This window comes from Coturnix japonica, chromosome 1 (genome assembly GCF_054131305.1).
Source record: "Coturnix japonica strain WE chromosome 1, WE-NBRP24, whole genome shotgun sequence".
Classification (NCBI taxonomy): domain Eukaryota; kingdom Metazoa; phylum Chordata; class Aves; order Galliformes; family Phasianidae; genus Coturnix; species Coturnix japonica.
In genome coordinates this window covers 126,113,064-126,135,820 of record NC_140663.1, presented here as the reverse complement: position 1 = coordinate 126,135,820, position 22,757 = coordinate 126,113,064, and the positions used below count along the sequence as shown (strand labels likewise).

The 22,757-nt window shown below is 39.8% G+C and overlaps 2 protein-coding genes across 2 annotated transcripts in view; one reads left to right on the top strand and one right to left on the bottom strand.

The window, feature by feature from the left end:
* Positions 1-3,522, bottom strand: part of RASA3 (RAS p21 protein activator 3) — a 145,867-nt gene extending 142,345 nt beyond the window's left edge. Inside the window, exon 1 of the mRNA XM_085552399.1 lies at positions 3,395-3,522. The gene's annotated coding sequence lies outside the window, so the exon portion shown is untranslated. The remainder of the gene's footprint in view (positions 1-3,394) is intronic.
* Positions 3,523-5,063: 1,541 nt separating this feature from the next.
* CDC16 (cell division cycle 16) lies at positions 5,064-21,876 on the top strand. The gene is made up of 18 exons (XM_015849556.3): positions 5,064-5,232; positions 5,572-5,626; positions 6,245-6,342; positions 6,987-7,025; positions 7,847-7,987; positions 9,512-9,671; positions 10,290-10,384; positions 10,968-11,101; positions 11,794-11,873; positions 13,629-13,678; positions 14,019-14,092; positions 15,511-15,636; positions 15,725-15,877; positions 16,505-16,568; positions 17,510-17,571; positions 18,951-19,086; positions 19,976-20,066; positions 20,518-21,876. Exons 1-18 carry the CDS (start codon positions 5,185-5,187, stop codon positions 20,781-20,783), a joined length of 1,872 nt encoding a protein of 623 aa, XP_015705042.1. The 5' UTR covers positions 5,064-5,184; the 3' UTR covers positions 20,784-21,876.
* The last annotated feature ends 881 nt before the right edge of the window (positions 21,877-22,757 follow it).

Below are 22,757 nucleotides of genomic sequence, written 5' to 3'. Positions count from 1 at the left end.
TGCTGATATATGCAAGGGTCACATAAGGACCACACAGCGATTAAAGAATCTCTATGAGTCAACAGAGAACATTAAGAGGGAAATGATAATCACACCAATATGGGGAGCATATCACTCAGTCATTGATTCATTTTCTTTGTGGAACTGAAGGATATAAATGGCAAGGTATAAACATCTTCTTGTAAGCAGGTGCATCTCTCTGAGACAGTGACCCAAGAGAAGAAGAAGCTGTTTTCTGTATACAATTGTTTCAGATTTTGCACCTTCACAATAGAGCATTCAAAATCTTTACTCCTTCAAAAGAAATGCCAACAAACTGGATTTCATATTAGCTAACCTGAAAGAGTGCCATGGGGTTTTTTGTCCATGCTGGTGCTACCTGCAGTAGTGAGCAGTCTTTGCCACAGCCAAGGGAGATGAATACCAAATGAAAGTGTGCATCTGCTCCAGCTCCACTCCCTGCAATATGGGCTCAATCTCATAGTACAGAGATAAACTTTTCATATTACTCACTATTTTAGTGTCCCAAAATCTAGAAAGCAAATTTTATAACACACAATTACATGCTCATTTCAAGTAAACAACAGCTTTTTACTTAAAGACTTCCATTCAGACCCACGCCCCAAGCCTCAAGAGTTCTCAAAATATCAGACCATGCATATGTTACATCACTCATGATTCACAAGCACAGTCTGCTTCCTTCCTTCTCTCTTCATCCAGTTATCCGACTGTTTTTTGTTCCTGTACCTTTACTGTACTGAATAGGAAGAGCCACCACTATGGCATACAAAACAGTTGTGGGATTTTTTTGTTTGTTTAAGTGCTGCAGCTCTGTGTATGAAAACATACACAAAGAATCTTTCTGTTTCCTAAATTGACTTAAAACAAGTTTCTCTGTAGAGTTTTGAGCAAGAAAGATTAAGCATCCTTTAGCACATCTCTGGCACCTCTGGTAACCATAGCGGTCCACAAATGCATGTGTGAAAGAGAAGTCGGTTTGAAAGAGAACACTCTTCTAAATTAAACTCTTGGAAAAAAACTGAATCCAAATGTGATTTTGGTTACTTCTGATACCATCCACAGGACTCAGTGGAATCACTCTGAGCCTACAACTACTGCAGTAAATCCAAACCTGCTGCAGAGAACAAATCTAAATGTCAAGTTTATTTATTTTAGGAAAAAAAATAAATTAATTAAAAATTCAGGAGGTTTATATCATTCAGATAGCCATAAACAGCAAGCAGCAGAAGACCCAATAAAGGTTTATTTCCTAGGGACTGAGTCATGCATCCCCACAAGCTACCTGTCAAGTCCTGGCTTCAAAGTTAGGGCAGTAAAAGGTCACTCACATACACCAGAATCACATGGGATGGGTAGGATTAGCATGGCCCTCTGAGTCCCTCTGCCCCAACTCCTTTCCAGCAGGGCCACCCAGAGCAGGGTGCCCAGGGCTGTGGTCAGGTGGCTTTTTTTTTCACATCTGTACACTGATTTAATAAATATCCTGTTAGTAAGTTAGTGTGAATCTTGTCATCCATAAAACTGTGATCAAGTTGCTGTTTAATTGTTACATATTTCAATAAATAACCTTATTAATTTCCGGATTAGTTAATGAGTAAGCGTCGACAAAATTCAGTCTTACTCATATTAATGAAAAAGTCTTAAATCACCTCTAAATATAACTGGGTGAAATATAGTTGCCATTTCCTGTGACGACACAGAGCTCTGTCACCTGCACAGCACAGAAGTGCTTCCTGATATTCACAGGGAAATTTTCCTCTTATCTCCACAAAACAGCTGAGTTGGAACTGTCTCTGAAACCATCCCAGAAAGACCATCTGTTGCTGGAGCATTTGAGAAGACTCTTTCACCACAACATAGTCCTCAATTCCAAAGCCTTAACATACCACAGAATCACAGAATCACAGAATCACAGAATGACCCAGGTTGGAAGGGACCTCAAGGATCATGTAGTTCCAACCCCCCTGCCTGGCAGGGCCACCAAACATACACATTTACTAGATCAGGCTGCCCAGGGCCCCGTCCAACCTGGTCTTGAACACCTCCAAGGACGGGGCATCCACAACCTCCCTGGGCAGCCTGTTCCAAGACCTAACCACTCTCCTAGTGAAGAACTTTCCCCTAACATCCAACCTAAATCTTCCCTCTTTCAACTTAAAACCATTTCCCCTAGTCCTGCTATTATCAGCCCTTTCGAAGAGTTTACTCCCCTCCTGGGAGTAAGTTCCCTTCAGGTACTGAAAGGCTGCATACCACCTCACTTTGGTTACAATACCCAAGTCTGAAAAGAAGGTTATCTTTCCAAACATAAAACTTTGTTTCGCATAAAAACCCGAAGTGAACACACACACTTTAACTGGAACCAGTTTACAAGAACAAGCATGAAGCTGATTCAGGGCAAAATAAATTAAAGCATCAGCAGGAAGTCGTGCACTACTATGAGAATATCTTACCTAAAGATATTTTTAGATCAAAAGAAAAAGAAAAGCAAGAAGGTTCCCAGTGCAGATAAAACACAGACAGTTCTACTAGTGAGAAAGTTTTAATATGACTGTGCAGCCCTCCCCCTCCTCTCAAGATTTAAGATACCAGAATGCAAGTTTGTAAAGCATTTTTTTAACTGACTCTCCTTGTCTTCATATCTCTGAGTACTACCAGCAAAGCAGAATGTATATCAATGCCACTTAACCAGCAGAATAGTTTAGCACGTCATGGTTTCCATTGGGACAGAGTTGATTTTTCCTTTGTGGTGTCATGTTTTGGCTTGCAGAGAAAAACAATGTTGAGGACACACCAATGTTTTAGTTGTTGCCGAGCAGAGATACACAGAGCCAAGGACATTTTGTTTTTTCAGCTTCTCATGCTGCCCTGCCAGAAAGAAGGCTGGAGGTGGGGGGGGTGGAGGGGGGGAGAATGGGGTTGGGCACACTGAGCTGGGAGGGAATAGAATCTAACATAAACCATCTGACCTAAACTGGCCAAAGGGATATTCCACACCATATGACATCACATGAAATAAACTATAAAACTGAGGGGAGTTGGCTGGACATACATACACATATATATGTTATAGATATATATCATCATTACTATTATCCTTTTTCCTCTTCTTTTTTTTTTTTTTTTTTTTTTTTGTCTGACAGTTTTTATCTCAATCCACAAGCCCTACACACAACAGCACATCACTACTTTTGAATTTGGAAGAGAAATTGAGACAGTTGTGAGAGAACATTCAGTTTTCCCCTCTCAACCAATACCTCACAACCACCACCTCACAGCTTGCTGTTCTCAGTGCTGTGGCTCAGATCTCTTTGGCCACACTCCTCCATCAATAACGTATCCTCTATGCATTTCTATGCCTCAGTTTTCTCACCTGAGCAGAGCACTCCTTGGGCCTCCTCAGGACGCTGTAGGTTGCAGATGTTCTACACAGGTCACAGCATCTCTTCTTGAGATGCTCAGCGCCTTCACCCACACTAACAAGAGCATCCTCTTCTCTTCCAACCCCCACACTTCCTGTGCATCATTTTTTTCTTCCCCAGACAAGTCTTCTATAGAGATGAGCACCAGCTCCTATCTCTTTCTGTTCTGCTGAGATAGTTAAGCGTCCTTTGCTCATTCATCAGGTTCAACAGCCCACTGGCCTGATAAAAACTACTGAGCTCTAGTAAGCTACCACTACACTTGGTCTGTGAAGAAAATGTGACACTTATTATCAAACCATGGGCCCTATCACTCAGTAGCTTGCAAACAGTACAAAAATCCCAGCTGAGCTGCTTTTCATCGAATCACAGAATGGCTTGGGTTGGAAGGAATCACAGAATCACAGAATGACCCGGGTTGGAAGGGACCTCAAGGATCATGTAGTTCCAACCCCCCTGCCTGGCAGGGCCACCAAACATACACCTTTACTAGATCAGGTTGCCCATTGTTGCTATCACAGAAACATGGTGGGATGACTCCCACAACTGGGATACTGCCATCGACGGCTATAGACTCTTTAGGAGAGATAGGCGAGGTAGGAGGGGGGGGGGGGGGGGAGGAGGAGAGTTGCTCTCTATGTCAGAGATTGGAAGGAACCTCAAGGATCATCAAGTCCCAACCCCTTGCCACAGGCAGGGCTGCCAACCGCTGGATCACAGACTAGACCAGGCTGCCCAGGGCCCCATCCAAACTGGCCTTAAATACCCACAGGGACATGGCATCCACAGCCTTTCTATCAACGTGTTCCAGCACCTCAACACCCTTCTCTGTAAAAATCTGCTCTCTGACATACAACCTAAATCTCCCTCTGGATGTCATCCCTCCTTTTTGCTTCACCAACCACACCACTCAGCTTGGTACACACTTGCTAATCACAGAATCACAGAATTGTAGGGGTTGGAAGGGACCTCTAGAGATCATCAAGTCCAACCCCCTGCCAAAGCAGGTTCCCTACACCACGTCACACAGGTAGGCGTCCACGCGGGTCTTGAATATCTCCAGAGAAGGAGACTCCACCACCTCCCTGGGCAGCCTGTTCCAGTGCTCCGTCACCCTCACTGTAAAGAAGTTCTTTTGCACATTCGTGCAGAACTTCCTATGCTGTAGCTTCATCCCAAGACAGGCTAAAGTTGCCTGTGTATTTCTCAGTCTTCTGGCTTACTTTGCTTAGCAACCAAAGAGCTTAACAATACTTTTCGTACTTTTGGATGAGAAGTGTAGAGAGGAAGACCACAAGGATGCACTCCATCCCGTTATCTGTCACTGATAAAGATGTTAATAAGTACCAGACCCATGACGGACCACTGGGGTCCTGCTTAGAAGCTGTATCACAGATCACAGAATGACCCGGGTTGGAAGGGACCTCAAGGATCATGTAGTTCCAACCCCCCTGCCTAGCAGGGCCACCAAACATACACGTAGGTGTGTGAGAGCTCAGCGAACGAATATAACCGAATCTAAAGGAATCTGGCATTCTTTTATGCCCTCAACCTGACATCAGCCGGAACGCGGCGCTCGGGGCGCGTCTCCCATCAGGAAGGGGCCGGTCGTTGTTGAGCGGGGCCGGAAGAGGCGGCCCTGAGCGGCACGGCGCGGTGCGAGCACGCCCAGCCGCCGTGAGCCTTGCTATCGCGGCGGGCTGTGTGGAGGGATCCGGGCTCATACACGGCCCGCGGGACGATGAACCTGGAGCGGCTGCGGAAGCGGGTGCGGCACTACATCGACCAGGTGAGGCGCCGGGCGGCGGTCGGTTGAGCTATGGCCTCGCTGCGGCCCAGCGTGGGGTAACCCCAGGCTGAGCCTTCGGCCCGCAGCTGAGCTGAGCTGGGACAGCGGGGACCGCCTGCAGGACGGCCCCGTTTAACATTGCTAACCTCGGAGTCCTGCGGATGCTGGACTGCCCCTTTCACAATGATTTTTGAGCTTGAGAGGAACTCGGATGTAATTCACCATTCATTAGGCACTGCATACGTAATCCATGCAAGTAGCAGGTAATAGATTTCAAGGGAAGCCAGGAGAACAAATTTCCAGTGAATGATAATAACTCTTTCTGTCATTCCTTTACAGCAGCAGTATCAGAGCGCCCTGTTCTGGGCAGACAAAGTAGCTTCGTTGTCTCGTGGTAAGTGTTACCATATCGCCTTGTTCTTCAGTCATTTCTTAATGGTTAAGTCTATTTCAGTTTCTTTAAATGGCTTTGATCACAAAAAAAACCTAGACTGCTAATAATCTATATTACAGAATCGCAGAATTATCAAGGTTGGAAAAGACCTAGAAGATCATCTAGTCCAACCATTACCAATACTTCCCAGTTAAGTCATATTCACCAACACAACATCCAGACTTTTCTTGAACACTCCCATGGTCGGTGACTCCACCACCTCCCTGGGCAGTGCATTCCAATGCCTGACTACCCTTTCTGAGAAGTAATACTTCCTAATGTTCAGCCTGCATCTCCCCTGGTGCAGCTTAAAGCCATTCCCTCTAGTCCTATCATCAATTACACGAGAGAAGAGACCAACCCCCAGCTCACTACAACCTCCCTTCAGGAAGTTATAGAGAGCTATAAGGTCTCCCCTGAGCCTCCTCTTCTCCAGGCTGAACAATCCCAGCTCCCTCAGCCTCTCCTCATAAGATCCCACTGAGCTTTTCAGTGGGAGACAGTTCTGAGTTGTGTTTTTGTGCTCCAGCTGTTTCCAACTATCAATTGATGGTTTATAATTTCTGCTTTATTTTTAAGAGGAACCTCAAGATATCTACTGGTTGGCCCAGTGTCTTTACCTGACAGCTCAGTATCATAGGGCGGCACATGCCCTTCGATCGCGTAAATTGGATAAGGTAAGTCATTTTAGACACATCACTGTTGTTCCACTTACAAACCTCTGTTATTAACCACAGTGGCTTCTTTACTTTCAGAGGTGAAGGTCCATGGGAATGTTGATTATAAAACCTACATAATACAGTTTACCTGCACCAAATACAGCAACACATTTCAAACTAGATATAAGGAAACATCACATTATGAGGGAGATAAAGTGCTGGAAAGCTTCCTGGTGATATGGGTGTTGACCCGTGCCTGTCAGTGTTCCCCAGGCATTTGGGCAATGCCCTCAATAACAGACTGTAACTTCTGTTTAGCCCTGAAGTTGTCAGGCAGTTGGTCAGTGATCCTCATAGGTCTCTCCTTACAGAGCTGTTCTGTGTATTGGCCCAGGTGTGTCACAGATAAGGTGGAGGTCCAAGGATAGAACAGCAGATAAGAGGAGGTGGGATATCACTTAGAGTATAGTTACTTCAGTTGTCCTGCTCTGCGAATGAATGTGGTCAAGACAAGAGTGAACACAGTGTCCTCTGAATATGAGAAGTTACAGACTTAAGTAGTTATGATTTTCCTTGGGTGAGAGGGCAGGAGAAGCTGTACAATTGAAAAATGAGAGAGTTCTCTTTCTTTATTACTAAAATGGATGCAACTTCTCTTTCAGTTATATGAAGCATGTCGCTACCTTGCAGCTAGATGTCATGTGAGTACACATTTTTACCTCTATTGGAAACAGACTAAGTAATAGGTGTGTCTTGGGTAAATTAAATGTTTTTGAGGCTCAACATTCATTGGAATTATAAGTTTAAGTTTTGGGACAGTTGATTTCCACCCTTAGCCTTCAATATCACAGAATCACAGAATTGTAGGGGTTGGAAGGGACCTCTAGAGATCATGGAGTCCAACCCCCCTGCCAAAGCAGGCTCCCTACACCAGGTCACACAGGTAGGCGTCCAGGTGGGTCTTGAATATCTCCAGAGAAGGAGACTCCACCACCTCCCTGGGCAGCCTGTTCCAGTGCTCCATCACCCTCACTGTAAAGAAGTTCTTCCGCACATTCGTGCGGAACTTCCTATGCTGTACCTGCATCCTATTACCCCTAGTCCTGTCCCCACGCACTACTGAAAAGAGACCAGACTCACCACTATGGCTCCCACACCTCCTCAGGTATTTATAAACCTGGATCATTCGGTATGGTTTTTGGAGTATCCATTGTGGTACTGTAGTGCAGAAATCTAATTGACCCTTTGTCCAGAAAAGAAAATATTTCTCTAATATTTTGTGGGGAAAGCATGTAAATGATTTTAGTATAAGTCCTGTACGATTGGTGTCTGGTGAAATAGTTGATTATAACAGTGGAATGATGTATGTATGTAAATTCCAATTTGGATATAAAAGCCCTACCGGTAAATACTGGTTGTTACAATCCGTGCCTTTGAAATGTAACACTAGGTTTATTGATGCATAATGTACAGATGTTTCAAGTCCCAACCTTGTTTTTTCCACACACACGTTTGTGGTTAGTATGCTGCCAAAGAACATCAGCAGGCCTTGGATATCCTTGATATGGAAGAGCCAATCAACAAAAGACTCTTTGAGAAGTACTTGAAGGATGAAAGTGGATTGAAAGACTCTGCCACAGACTGGGAGATGTCACAGTCTTCTGTAAGTGACACTTTAAAAATAACTGCTTTTAAAACTAAAAAGCGTGTGTGAATTCGAAAAGGGATTTTGCAGTTGTATGAAGTTTGTAACTCGAGGTGTTTAAGCACTCCTTTCTGGTTAAGGTGGCTTTCAGAAACACTGAATCATTCCTCTTCCAACCCATAAGTCAGGTGTTAGCTTGCATGTATGGGAGAGAAAACTTTAACGCTTCATTTTTGCATAGTAATTTACAGAAACATCCTGTAAAGTGCCTGTCAGTAATTTACGGAAGGACGTTCTCAATCTGGCATTGATATTTAGAGTCATTTAGCTCTGTAGTGCAGGTTCTGTCTTGATAATGTAAAATAACATTTCCTTCAGTTGTACTTCAGGTTCTGAGATGATAACGCAGCTTTTCCTCTCCTGTAGGTAGTTTTTTTTTAATGAAAGAGTTCCTTCTGTGTTGTCACACTTGGAAATGTTGTGGCAATTGAGTGAAGTGTTTTGAAGCTAAGTGGACAAAATTCTGTGTAGGCACACAGAGGAGGTTCTCAAAGTATATTTAGACTGAAGGGTCTGTGAAGAGTTTGCTCGTCCAGTTGTAAATTAATTAGCTGAAACTATAGCACGAGGGCTGACGAACAGGTTTTTACCTGAAAAAACAGAGAAGCAAAATGAGTTAAATTGTCAATGTGAACTGTTTTTTTTTATTATTATTATACTGCCTTATATAGGCTTTATATTAATTGGTTTAAACCAGAAGAGGATTAGGCTGAATTACTCTGTTGTACCTTAATGGAACTGTTTAAGCTAGCTAGGCTGAAAATAAGAAACAGCCTTGGCTGTTCATTCTTTATTCTTTGCTGTTTTCCCCATCTCATGGTACTTTTTCCCTGGCATCTAGTTGACTGATTCTTGAACTAAATTGAGTCTGAAAAGTAATCCAGTCAAAAAAACTCAACTTCCTCAGCCTTTATCTTCATGAATATTTAGGACAGCGTAGTTCACGAATGCAGGGAGAGTAAGTTTGGTTTGCCAAAGGAGGGAAGTAGTGAGGTTGGTACAGTTACATGGAACATATATCAAACTCCTCGCTAGGGTCATAGCTTTATCAAAATTTACTCATTTGATTGATTTGCACCAATGCTTGTTCTGGACTAAGAGATGGGAACATTCTTGTCTTAGGAGAAGTGTGTTGTTTAAAAGAGATGTGTGGAAGTGTCCATTTCCCTTTAATGGGGAGTGTAGTTTATCTGTTTTACTATTCGGTGTCAGAGATTGGGTGCATAAAGTAGGAAATACAGACTCCTGTCCTCCCTCTGCTTATTTCAAGCATGTATTTGTTTGGCTGTAAATAACCTCAAAATGTAATCATTTGATTCTTAAGCTCATAGAAACTATTTGTATTTGAAAACAGCACTAGAAAACCGGGTTCCATTGTACATGAATGCTTTTTACTTTTCAGGGAGCCCATTTGATTTGTGCTCAAAAGCAAATTGCAAACATTGATTCAGTCTTTGACCTCCAGCCCTGCTTTTCCACCAGATCAAGAGCTCTATATGCCTTTTGCGAGGGAAGATCTATGATGCTTTGGATAATAGAACCCTAGCAACATACAGCTACAAAGAAGCCTTGAAGCTTGATGTTTACTGCTTTGAAGCGTTTGATCTTTTAACATCGCACCATATGCTGACTGCACAAGAAGGTCTGGATAGCAGTATTTCTCAAATACAAGTAAAATTTATCCGCTTTCTTAATATGCTGTTTACCTGCATTAAAAAAAAAAAAATGCAGAGTTTAAAAGCTGAAGTAAAAATTGTCCTCAGTTGGTAGGAAAGTATTAAAAGTTTTTTAAACTTATGAAATGAATGAAAATTGCTAGTTTGAGTAGTAGATTATATTTGAACATAAGATTCTAGTCTTGCAGTGCTGAGAATTAAAAGGAACAGAGTAACCCAGCTGTCTCATTTGTTAGCTGCAGAAGCTCCCATGCTTTTTGTTCAGCCTGAGCATTGTTTTTCCTTATTTTTAACTTCACAGCCTTTGGATTTGCAAAATCCTACTGGTTTTTGCTTCTCTACAGTAGATGTTATTTAATAGACCATTTTAAGGGATAAACAGACATGTAGAATGAGTTACTATGACAGTAACTAAGTTTCATTTAAAAGTCTAGAAGGAAGTGAGAATTTGATCATTAATTTCCATAATTAATATTCTCTTTTTAATGCATCTGTACTATGTTTTTGCATCTGAGTTCTTACTATGTTTGATCTTGTCATTTATTCTAATGTAACTGTTACAAATTGTTCTTTAATTCCTATAGAAAAGGAACTTCTTGAATCTCTACCTCTTAATAAACAATGTACAGAAGAAGAACAAGAATTGCTGCACTTTCTATTTGAGAATAAATTGAAAAAGGTAAAACCATAAGCTGACTAAAAAGCTGTTCAGCTGTGTTTAAATCTTGACTCCAGGTGATCTTTGTTAGTGTTTTTACTCTGAGCCTTAGAGATACAATTGCTCTGTAGATTTGGTCATTATTCAATTTATGATGCAGTAGATCTCATTTTATGAAAGAAAGTATAATAGTTTTATGTAATTCCATCTGGTTTAGCTTTATTTTCTGAGAGCATTTTAGGTGAAGGAAAATACATTAACAATGTAGGCAAAATGTCCATTACCTGAAAATAAGAGGTTATAACAACATTCTTCCAAAATCTTTTTTTCTGGGGAGAATGTGGGAGTACTGGAAGCCAACTTTAACTAAGTCAGTATTCATTTGTACAGCTCAAACTTCATATACTGACATAATCAAGTGCTCCAAATAAGCTTTTAAAGTACGTTGCAAAGAACCATTTTATCAAATACAGATTTTACTCACTTTCAGTTTAAAACAAAGAATGCTAAACTCTGTGTAGCTATATTCTTTTGGATCTAAATCAATATTGATAGCATCTGATATTGGGTTGGATTTGCATGTTGTGTTTCTTTTGTCTTGCAGTATAATAAACCCAGTGAAACGTTGATTCCTGAATCAGTAAATGGTCTTCAGGAAAACCTGGATGTAGTAGTGTCTTTAGCTGAAAGACATTATTATAACTGTGACTTCAAAATGTGTTACAAACGTACTTCACTGTAAGTATACAAAGGGATTTTTTAAGAGTTTTTTTGCAGTATCTTGTGGAATAGTAATAACTGGACTGACTGTTCAATTCATCGTAGAATCATTTGAGTTGGGACCTTAAAGGCCATCTAGTCCAACTCCTCTGCAATGAAGAGGAACACCTATAGCTGGATCAGGGTGCTCACAAGCCAACAAGCCATGTCCTGCATCTAATCCATTTCTAAATGTCACTATAAATAAAAATATTAAAACTGAGCTAAGCGTGTTTCCTCTGGCATGCTGCTTAATGTTGTAGAGCCTATTTCCATAAGCTCAGGAAGCACAGGAGTATTGCAGGAAAGTTGCTGTGAAGGCCTTTCGGAGCTTATAGGACAGGGAATGGTAATATTGGTGTCTGCTAGTTAAAATAGAGGTGACCTGCAAACAAATGCATCCTGTGTTCTGTTGTTGTTGTAGTTATTCTAATTGTATATTCAGCTTGCCAAATTGTTGTTAGTCCTATTAAGCGAAATGATTGGTTATTTTTTCTGGTCTGAAACCTTTATTGTGCTGGTAATAGGTACAGTCTAGTTACAAATGGCAATTTAATGCTGGAAGGGGTAATTAACTGGAACATTGCACAGTATGAAAGCAGCCTATTTCAAACATGTTAAGGTTTTTGAAATGTACATTTCATTTATTTTATTTTATTTTTATTTTCTAGAGTGATGGAAAAGGATCCTTTCCATGCAAACTGTTTACCTGTCCACATAGGGACACTTGTGGAACTTAATAAAGCAAATGGTAAGAAATGCAACATTTAATGATAGTTTAAAAAAAAACCAACAAAACACGATTTTAAAGAAGATTCAAAGATGCCAAGAAATTCCCTTGTAAGCCATTTTAAACATTGCCATTCCCAAAATTTGATGTGAAAAATGACAGGTATTTTTCTTCCTATTTGTGGTTCCAAGTGAATAGTGCGAAGTGAAAAAGAAGGGATTTATAGAGCTAATGGTGAAGGACGGGGAGGTGGTCGCGCAAAGAATCTGTACTCAGTGGTGATCACAAGTGTCAGTCTTTTAATCATTGGGCTGCATACCCAGAAAGTGTGTGAACTGTACTGTGCCACTTCAGTTGTTCGACTCTGTTTTGAGTTGCTCTTCATAGAGTATCTAGCAACAAAATAAAATGTGTTCATTTGAACTAGGAGGAACTCTTTGGCAGTGCGCATGCTTAGGTGGTAGTGCTATTTCCATATTCACAGAATCACAGAATGACCCGGGTTGGAAGGGACCTCAAGGATCATGTAGTTCCAACCCCCCTGCCTGGCAGGGCCACCAAACATACACCTTTACTAGATCAGGTTGCCCAGGGTCCTGTCCAACCAGGCCTTGAGCACCTCCAGGGACGGGGCATCCACAGTGTCCCTGGGCAGCCTGTTCCAGGACCTCACCACTCTCATAGTAAAGAACTTCCCCCTAACATCCAACCTAAATCTTCCCTCTTTCAACTTAAAACCATTTTCCCTTGTCCTACTATTGTTGGTCTTTAAAATATTAAAAATATTGAATATAAATATTATATTAAATATAAATATTAAAAACCTTTTTGTGCTCTCCTTGCCTTTGCTATTGTGAAGGTCTGTTTTTAGTTGAAATAAATCTATAACCAGAGAACACCTTTGGAATTATGAGAATAGCTCACTTGCAGCTGGGATGAATTCATTTCACTTCAATCTGCGTATAAACATGCAGATCCAGTGAAGGCCTTGAATGTCTTCAATACCAATTGGAAGATAAAACAAAGAGCTCATATGTTTCGCAGTGTCTCTAGGGATAGTGCATTGTAGTGCACAAATAGATCTGTAGGTGTACTGTTACTTGCAGTGTTCAGTTATTTTAAGACTGCATTGAGGACTTTTTGTAAATAAGCTGATATTTTTTAAGTGGTTTTTCATATTTGATTTTTCTTAAGCAGAGGAATTGATGCAGAGCACTCAAGTACAGAACTCATCAATTGGAAAGCACCATGCTCTGAGGAAACAGTTGGTTTATGTACTGTAATGCAATTTCAGAAGACATTAAAATTGTTATCCTGTATCTGATTGCTTCCTGTAACCTGCAGTCAATTTTCTAATAAAAATAATTATAGTTTTTCAAAGAAGTAATTGCATGGAATAATAGAGTTGTTTTTGTCCTGTCTTTAGTACACAGGACTCTCATTTTGAAATTGATCTGGCCAATACGTTATTCCTTTTTAGATGTAGAAAGCTGAACTGTGTTTTACCTTCACACAGTAGATTTAAGTGTAATTTTGCAGGCATTTACCGCAAGATATAGTAGTTACCCAAGTTGTTGCAGGGTTCTTAAGGAGTGGGTTGTATAGCTAGTTGCAGAAATGCCTCTATGTAGAGGCAGTAACCACTAAAACGTTTTTGTACAGGGTGCATTAATAACACTAGATCTGCTGCATATTCGTATAGGAAGTTAAGGGGATGAAACATCTGAATGTTTTAGCATATTGTAATTTTTGTTTCTTGTTTCTTCTCCTTTTCAGAACTCTTCTATCTTTCTCATAAACTGGTGGATTTGTACCCAAATAATCCTGTAAGTTGTTCTAAGCCTTGTGAAAATTGTTTTCCTTTTATTTAGTCTGAATTCCCTGTATTACAGCTTGTCCATACTGCCTCCCATCCTGCCACTGTGCTCCTTGTGAGAAGAGGCCAGCTCTGTCTTCTGTATTCCCTATCATTAGATAAAACTGAAGGCAGCAGTAAGCTCTGCACTTAGCTTTCTCTTCTTGAGGCTGAACAAACCCAGTTTATGACATATGCATGCCAGCATTCTATCTGCTATACAGTGATCCCTCGTGAAGTATAGCCTGCAATGATGTTGCACTAAAATCAATGTTGTATATCTAATAATTATCTTGGTTTGTAATCTGTAGGTGTCATGGTTTGCAGTAGGCTGCTACTATCTCATGGTTGGCCACAAAAATGAACATGCCAGAAGATACCTCAGGTAGAACTTGTTTTCCTCGCTTGCACATCTGTTTCTTATTTGCTAAGTAAATATTCATAAGTAAATATGTGTTCACAGTTGTTGTTAGAGCTCAGTAAGCAGAAGGCTTTGTATGGTGGTTACTACCACAATATTTCTTTTGTTTATACCCTGTTAATGTCATGGCAATTTAGACCTCAATCTTCCAGGTAATATAATTATTTACAGGTTTACATGGAGTCTCTTGCCAGTCACCTTCCCATTATGAGCAGGTGCAGTCCTTACCTTCACTTGTACTACTAACTTGTGCTAACTATGGCTAGGTAATCCAGCCTCAGCTTTTAGCTTAAGGACACTAGGGCATTCTCTCAGGTCCAGGTTTCTAATCTAAAATTGAAGAGTCAAACAGAAGATCCTGCCATTTGGCTGTGTAGTTCTCTCCTTGCACTAATAGACTTGTACTTCTAGGCTGGTCAGCCAGTCCACTGCTTTTTCCCGTGTTAGATGTGTGTTGATCGTTAGCACTGGTCAGAGAGCTGAGAAGTACAGCATTTGTTTTGATAGTGTAAATTTAAACTGAGAAGCCTTGAACCAACCTGTAGTAGATTGGTTTGGTAGTATACTACTACAAGGCTAGCCATAACTAACTATCTGGAGGTACCATGGATAAAAGCTCCCATCCATACCATTGTTTTGGAGTCATAGGACATCACAGAAAGAGTAGAAGACACATCTGTTCTATGCCCAGTAGTATATAAGGAAAGTATCATTCCAGTTGCTCTAGGAGGTATCTGCGTGCTCATCTGTTCCTTCAGATCTTGCATAAAGCTCAGCACCAAGTAGGGAAACTAGGTTTTGTCAGGACATAATAAACCTGTGTTGTAATGTAACCATCAAGTCAACCTGTGTAGAGAGCTTGGGAAGAATGCGAGGCATTTGAATTGAATTGAAGAGAATGCAGCAAACAAGCATTCTGGATAAAGTGGTTCATGAGACAGGTTTTTTGTAGGAATTTAAACTGTAGGGTGTAGGGTGGAAAGATGCAAATGTTTGTGGGTCAAGTTTTCTCCCAGAAGACAGTAAACACAACTGTCATTAATTAATTTGCATATATTTAATACATTACGTGTCACTACTGACTTTGTCTATATTTTACCTGCTTTGCCTAATATAGTTGTTTCTTTTCAGTAGTGTCAAGTAATTTCTGATGTCCATGAACAGCAATAGAAATAATACTGTGAATTCTTGAAAATGTGTAATACTAGTAAGTGCTCAATAGTTCAAACTTTTAAATTGACCTTTAAAATGAATGTTATTTACATCCAGACATGAAAGATTATCCTAATAGATACCCAGTGTCATATGAATTTGCTATGTACTGTCTGAAGCAGATGAAATTTGATTTTAGACGCTTACTTGAAATCTGCTCTTGTTTTCAGCAAAGCTACTACACTTGAGAGGACCTATGGACCTGCCTGGATAGCGTATGGACATTCATTTGCTGTTGAGAGTGAACATGACCAAGCAATGGCTGCGTACTTCACAGCTGCACAGCTCATGAAAGGGTATGTCGGAAATGCCATATTGAGAAATGTTGAAGCCTACATAAGTAGTAGAGAAAATTGACCTGTATCTCATGAATTTTCTTTCTAGGTGTCATTTGCCGATGCTCTATATTGGACTGGAATATGGCTTGACCAACAACTCAAAGCTAGCTGAAAGGTTTTTCAGCCAAGCTTTAAGCATTGCACCTGAAGATCCTTTTGTTATGCATGAAGTCGGAGTGGTTGCATTTCAGAATGGAGAGTAAGCTTGCAAAATGAGATTAAATACAATTTTAAGGAAGGATTATTCTGAAATGTGATGTGCTAGTATATCTATTAAAGTACTTACTTTGTATTCTACAGCTCAGTGTAAAGCATCACCTGGTTCTCAATTTAGATAATATTTAAGGTAAAGGCTTGATTTCTAAATTGTTCTTCCTTGTTTAAGATAGAATGAGGGAAGAACCTGGAGCTTGAGAAACATGCAGAGATGATTATGTTGTTGTGTACTTGTCATTGGGTAGCTGCATGCCCAGAAGAATTATCTGTTTTCCTCACACAAGCGTATACGTGCAATAACATTTTGTGCGGCAAAGCATTTTGTCAAGTCAGGAGACGTCAAATATATTCTGAAAAAAAAATATAACAGATAAAAAAGTCATTCATTGAACTTCCTTGGTTTACTTCTGGTTTTGTTGCTTTGTTTGTTTTAACTTTGTCTTGTCAGCCATTAAGATCAATTGGAAACATTACTACATTTTTAATGATAATTGCGTTCATACAACCAAATATGATCAAAGAACTGTTGATTGTAATGCAGTTTTCTCATACTGCTAATTAGAACATTTTGCTAATTCACTTTTCTTTCCTCCCTGCTCCCATTAATTAGCTGGAAAACTGCAGAAAAGTGGTTTCTTGATGCACTGGAAAAAATCAAAGCTATTGGAAATGAGGTATTTTTCCTAATAATATATATGATCATAAATCCATAAAACTCCAGGAAGTTTTATGTATTGAGACAAAAGCAATGCAATATAAAATTGACTTCAAAATCTGGACCATCTGGTTGTAATTATGTGTTCAGTAAGTGTATGTGTTTAGATAAGAGTCATCATGCATTGTTTTCATTGCTGCCAGAAATGGACAAAAGTATGTTTTAATTTGGGATTAAAAACAAATGATTGCAAAGGCAGAACAAAACTATGAGTGTTGACTGGGAAGTGTGGAACCCAGGTTGCATTCTTTGTCTTAGGTATTAGTAGATGAATGGTTTTTGGCCTGAAGGTGGAACTGGGTCCACGTGTGGTAGGTAACTAATACCATGTGGAGCTGCGTTCTTGAATCACTTCCAGTTTTGTTTGGAAATCTGTAGGCATGGATTTGTTTTCTTTCTACCAGATGGAGACTGTGTAGGAGTGGATCCAGGGATGCTTAACTAACAACTGAAAGTTAGCTGAGCTGTGAACTTACAGATAGCTTTCTAATGATTTTTAGCTTAAATGTTGTAGTGAGGACACTACCTTATGTTGCAATAGTTGTCGGCAGTGTATCTCCTGCCAAGATAATGACCTTGCTTCTGGAGTACATTGAACCTCTGACAAAGTAGAAAGCACTGAAAAACTACAGTCCTATGTGGAGAAGACATAGATTTATTAAAACAAAACTTGGAAGAAATGTAGTTGGGTTTGGGGAGTTAGTAATTGAAAACAGGCTTATTTGAGCTTTAAATACATGTATTGAAACAGCTGAAAGTTTTAGTGAAGTTTTTCTTGGTTGTGATTGAATTGCCTTGTTTGTTATGGGGTGTGGGTTCGTTGTGTTGTTTAAGTAGTCCTACAGAATTTAGTTACCGTCTAGCTAACTGCAGCTACTTGAATTGTTGATTATTTTGCAGATAACAGTTGATAAATGGGAGCCTTTACTGAACAACTTAGGACATGTCTGCCGGAAACTGAAGTAAGTAGAGGGTACAGGAGCTTCAGTTATCTAATACTACAGAAAATGTGTTTTTCTGGGCCTCCTTGTTTTCATCAGGCCTGTTTACCACATGAGGGCAATGTAGAAGCACCTTATAAGAAAAGCAAGCGTCCCTAGATCCCTAGTTTCTAAAATAAGTGCACAGATTGCTCCTTATATACAGTCTTTCACCTGCAAGTTAAAATACTTAATGTGAAAGCCTTTCCTTAGCTGTTGATTCTTAAATAGAAATTTGGTCATTGGCTTTTAGCTTTTCAGATGTGTCTGAAAGCAAATGAGCTGCTGTCACAATCCTGACATGCTTGACTATGTCCAGTGAATTCAGCACAAACCCACCTTTTATGCTATTCAATGCTTGGATCAGAGCTTTAGCTTCTGTTCTATTATTTTAGCTCAGTGTTCAGTGACCTTAACAATAAAATTTTGTTCTGTGGCTCTTAAGGACAGGAGTGGTTCATATTTCACTTCATATTTGCATTCTGGGAAGGGAAAAAGGAAGTGCAAATGACATATAAAAGCTTTAGCAGTTTTAACATTGATAAATGTTCTCTCTTTAATATTAACCAGTCTTGTCTTATGTTTAACCAGTACCATATAGTTTTTCATGTTGTGGTTTTAACTGTAGCTTGTTTTACTAAGATGCAGATGGAAGAGGTTCCAGTTAGATATAAGCTGTATTACAGACAATTGCTGACTTTGTTTTTGACAGCTTGGTATTAGGACGTGCTAAATGTGACACTTCAGCAGCACCATAAAGTACACTTAATCCTTGGTGTGTAAAATAGCAAATGCAATAAGCAGTCTATGTAGGAGATGATTTTCAAAGAAAGCATGGCTCATATTTGAAAGAAATTACATCTGTGTGTAAATCTTACTGTTCTAATGAAAACAGTGTCGAAGTAGAAGTCCCGATATATGTAGCACTTAAGGGTTTTGAAATTTCTGCCTGAGGAGCTTTTCTCATTTTGAACAATGAGTGATTCAGTCTCATTGCTCCTTTACTCCCCTGGGGAGGAAAATGAGAGCTACAGGAAGAAACCTAATTTAGCAGTGAGCAGCATTAAATACCTAAAGGAATTTACCATGTCAAATTGCTAGAATTTTCTCCAAAAGGGACCTAGCTGCAGGCAGCTATTGCGCTGTGTAAGGGGAACAGTGATTTCTCAATTATGCTGAGGAAGAAAATTACCAATATCTGTGACTCTTGCGTGCTTTTTATGTTAAGAGAATGAATCAAAAACCTCAAGTTCTTGACAGGATTGTCTGTCATGGAGGAAAGGAAGTTAGCAATAGAATACTATAAAAACATCTTCCGCTCTCAAGCTTGCTAATAGATCTTCTGTATTTATCCCCATCAGGAAGTATGAAGAGGCACTGGAATACCATCGCCAGGCTCTAGTACTAATTCCTCAGAATGCTTCTACTTACTCTGCCATTGGCTACATCCATAGTCTAATGGGCAATTTTGAGAGTGCAATTGACTATTTTCATACGGTATGTATGCTTAAAGTGCTGGTCACTGATTCGCTATTTACCGTTTCATTCAATTTTGATTTTGGAACAGATTGGATGTTTTATCCAACCCCCAAATTATTGATTAATGTATTATTATTATTATTTTTTAATAAGTCTTCTTTACTTTTCTATAAATTAAGATCTTTTTGGTTATTTTTAAGCCACTTTTTAAAATTCTGTTGGTGGATCCTTCTTGTAAACCAACGGAATTACCCTATGTGTTGTGTGTGCATTAACAACTTCTACAGCTGAAATAGATTGAAATTACTTTAGACAGTGCTTCAAAGAAATTCTACAGCTAGAGTAGATGTTAAAAATAGGCCACTTTCTGTTGTCATGGATTTATCTGAGTGCGTTTAAGAACCGTTTGGATGTGGTGCTCAGGGACGTGATTGAGCAGAGGGCTGTTAGTTAGGGTACTATGGGTAGGTTGTGGTTGGACTTGATGATCTTTAAGGTCTTTTCGAACCTGATCAATTCTATGATTGTATTTTATTATTTCCAGGACAGTTGAGGTGATTTCATGTTTTCATTGAGTAATGATGGATTTTAGTGGGCGCTAAATGTTTCAGCATTCATGTTGATTGGGTTGAGAAGTTAGCTGCAGTTATACGTACTTAGTAGTAGTGTTTCTTACTTAGTGGCTTATGAGTAATTTTCTGAATACATGTCCATTTCTAGTTGTATTTTTGTGGTTTGCTTTCTTTAGTCAGTTCATATGAAAATATTTTGGTTGCACAGTATTTTGCTTTTACAGTAGAGACTAATTTGGTCACACCGTCAACCAACGAGCTCAGAATGGTGGACTTAAGATGCAAATGGTTTTATATGCAGCTAAAACTTTTTACTGTTTTGGGTTTTTTTATAGGCCCTTGGACTTAGGAGGGATGACACATTTTCAGTCACAATGCTCGGACATTGCATAGAAATGTATATTGGTGATTCTGAAGCTTACATTGGTAAGTCATTGAATCCTTGGAGCCTACCGTCATTCTGCTTTCCCAGCAGATTTTTCACTCAATTGAAGCATATGTTTTTTCTCACTATTGTCAGTTAAAACATCTGGAAGAACCATACGGCTATGTTAAATACCTTACATGCATCATGGGTTGCATCAACTTGAAATGATAAAGAAAGTCTCATGGAAAGCTGGGAAGGGAGGGAATTGGCAGCTGCTCCTAGTAGCACACTTTGAATCTGAATTTTACTTCTTGTGTGTGTGTGCATGTGTGTATGTGTATATGGCTTGGAGGCTGCTAGATTTTGTCAGAACAGCACTTCGATTATTAAGCATTGACAACAACTTGTTCTAAACACATGGGGAACCATAGTAGTCTCTGGATATTTTTTCATAGTACATTTTAGGGAGTGTTGGCTAGGAATAAACTAATGGTTTGTCTGTTTTCCCAGGAACAGAGATCAAAGACAAATTAAGATGTTATGACTTTGACGTACACACAATGAAGACCTTAAAGAACATCATTTCACCTGCTTGGGATTTCAGAGAATTTGACATAGAAAGACAGACTCTGGATGAGAGCGGTATAGTAACATTAGAAGCATCACATCAAAGGACAAATACGGATACCAGCCGTCCATTGGAAGAAACGTTTGAGATAGAAATGAATGAAAGTGATATGATGCTAGAAACATCCATGTCTGACCATAGCACATGACCATAAATTCCAGTAGTGGGCACATTTTGTCAAGTATTTGTTCTAGTGTTTTTGTTATGGTGTTACACTTTCAGGAATTTGCTATTTTTATATGAATTCATACTACTACGCTGTATTGAACATCGGAGAAATAATGCTTGCCTTAAGGATGATTAAAACATACAATGAGGGACTATTTCCAATTCTATTATTTCTACAAAATAAACCACAAGTGATAAAGTAAAAAAATAATATTAATAATAAATTCACATTATGTTTATAAAACTGTTTACTGATCTTTGTGTCTGCCATCATTAAGACTGTGAAGGTTGAAAAATAGTACCTAAAATGGAACAGTTTACAATGTTGCTGAATGGATCAGCCAAGATCTAATACAGTATTATTGTAGCTCCTGAGTTGTCATCCTGTCTGTGAGGAATGCTTTCTCAGTACATAGACCAAAAAATCCATGAGGTTTTACACTTAATGCTTCACAAATATGTATTTCTTTACAGAGTGATTTCAGTGGATTTCCATCACTTGACTCTAATTGGACATGAGTTAAATTGATGACAAAGCATGTTACTTTGTTACACCTTCTCCTAATTATCATTGACTTCTTTGTTATTATTCTATATTGTGCTACTGGGAGGTCGTGTAAGAACTGTTTCTGGTAAGCTGATCAGACAACGAACATGAATGGCAAAAATACCAAGGTAAATCAGTGTTTCCTGCAATTAATGATACCCAAACTACTACTCAGTAGTGTAATAATGAAGTTGAAAGCCACAGTGTACATCTGTAGAAAATGCAGTCATTCTCTTTACACACAGTTGTTCTACCAAGGCAAAGGATTGACTGAATAATATACAATTTTTACAGGTCTCTAGAGTGGTATTTTTAAGTGTCGTTGGCTCACTGAAAAATAGTGAATGAAAGCATGTGTTTGTAGAGAAGCAGTGATTTGTCCGTCCACTGAACAGAATGGGGTCTGTCTGCCTTCTTAGTATGAATGTTGGACATATTTTGTGTAAATATATCCCTTTATGCTTGTTCCACCTGTGTCACTGTGAGGGGCTTAAAATTAAAAACGTAATGCTACAAGCTGTCATAATTTTTTTCTTCTGTGACTTCTTGCTGGATTTTGACATTTAATGTTTAGAAAAGATTCTCTGAGCTTTAGTCATCCAGGCTTCAGTAATAAGTGCTGTACTCAGCTCTGGTGAGGCCACATTTTGAGCACTGTGTTCAGTTTTGGGCTCCTCACTACAAGAAAGACATTGAGGCCCTGGAATGTGCCCAGAGAAGGGCAACGAAACTGGTGAGGGGTCTGGAGCATGAGTCTTATGAGGAGCGGCTCAGGGAGCTGGGATTGTTTAGTCTGGAGAAGAGGAGGCTCAGGGGAGACCTCGCTGCACTTTACAACTTCCTGAAGGGAGGCTGTGATGAGGAGGGTCTTGATCTCTTCTCCCAGGCAACAAACGTGACCCGAGGAAATGGCCACAAGTTGTATCAGATGAGGTTTAGACTGGTTCTCTCAGAGAGTGGTCAGGTGCTGGAATGGCTGCCCAGGGAGGTGATGGAGTCACCATACCTGGTAGTGTTCAAGAACTGCCTGGATAGGGAGCTAGGAGATATGGTTTAGGGATTTTCTGTAGGTATGGTAAAGGGAGGATGGTTGGACTGGATGATCTTGTAGGTCCTTTCCAACCTTGTGATTCCATGATTCAATGAATTAGGTTAGTGCTTGTTGAGCTCATGTGTGTGCTTCAGAAAGGACTTCAGGAGAAGCTTCTTTCCTTAGTTCTGTTCTGTCTGCTCATGTTCTGCCTAATTCTTCATCCTTGCACCTGCATCTCCAGTGCCTCCCAGCACCTGTCCTGCTCCAGCCTGTGATTAACATGTCAGCTAAAGCCACGTCTTACACATAACCTGCTCTCTTGCAATCTTGAACCACTGTTGGATGTCTTTGCTGTTGTCTTCAAGGTTTTGGTG

Bases quoted from the DNA above. Each gene is read 5' to 3' on its own strand.
- CDC16 (XM_015849556.3), top strand. From the start codon at position 5,185: ATGAACCTGGAGCGGCTGCGGAAGCGGGTGCGGCACTACATCGACCAG. The intron at 5,627-6,244 runs GTAAGTGTTACC...TTTATTTTTAAG, and splicing joins AGTAGCTTCGTTGTCTCGTG to AGGAACCTCAAGATATCTAC. The intron at 20,067-20,517 runs GTAAGTCATTGA...CTGTTTTCCCAG, and splicing joins TGATTCTGAAGCTTACATTG to GAACAGAGATCAAAGACAAA.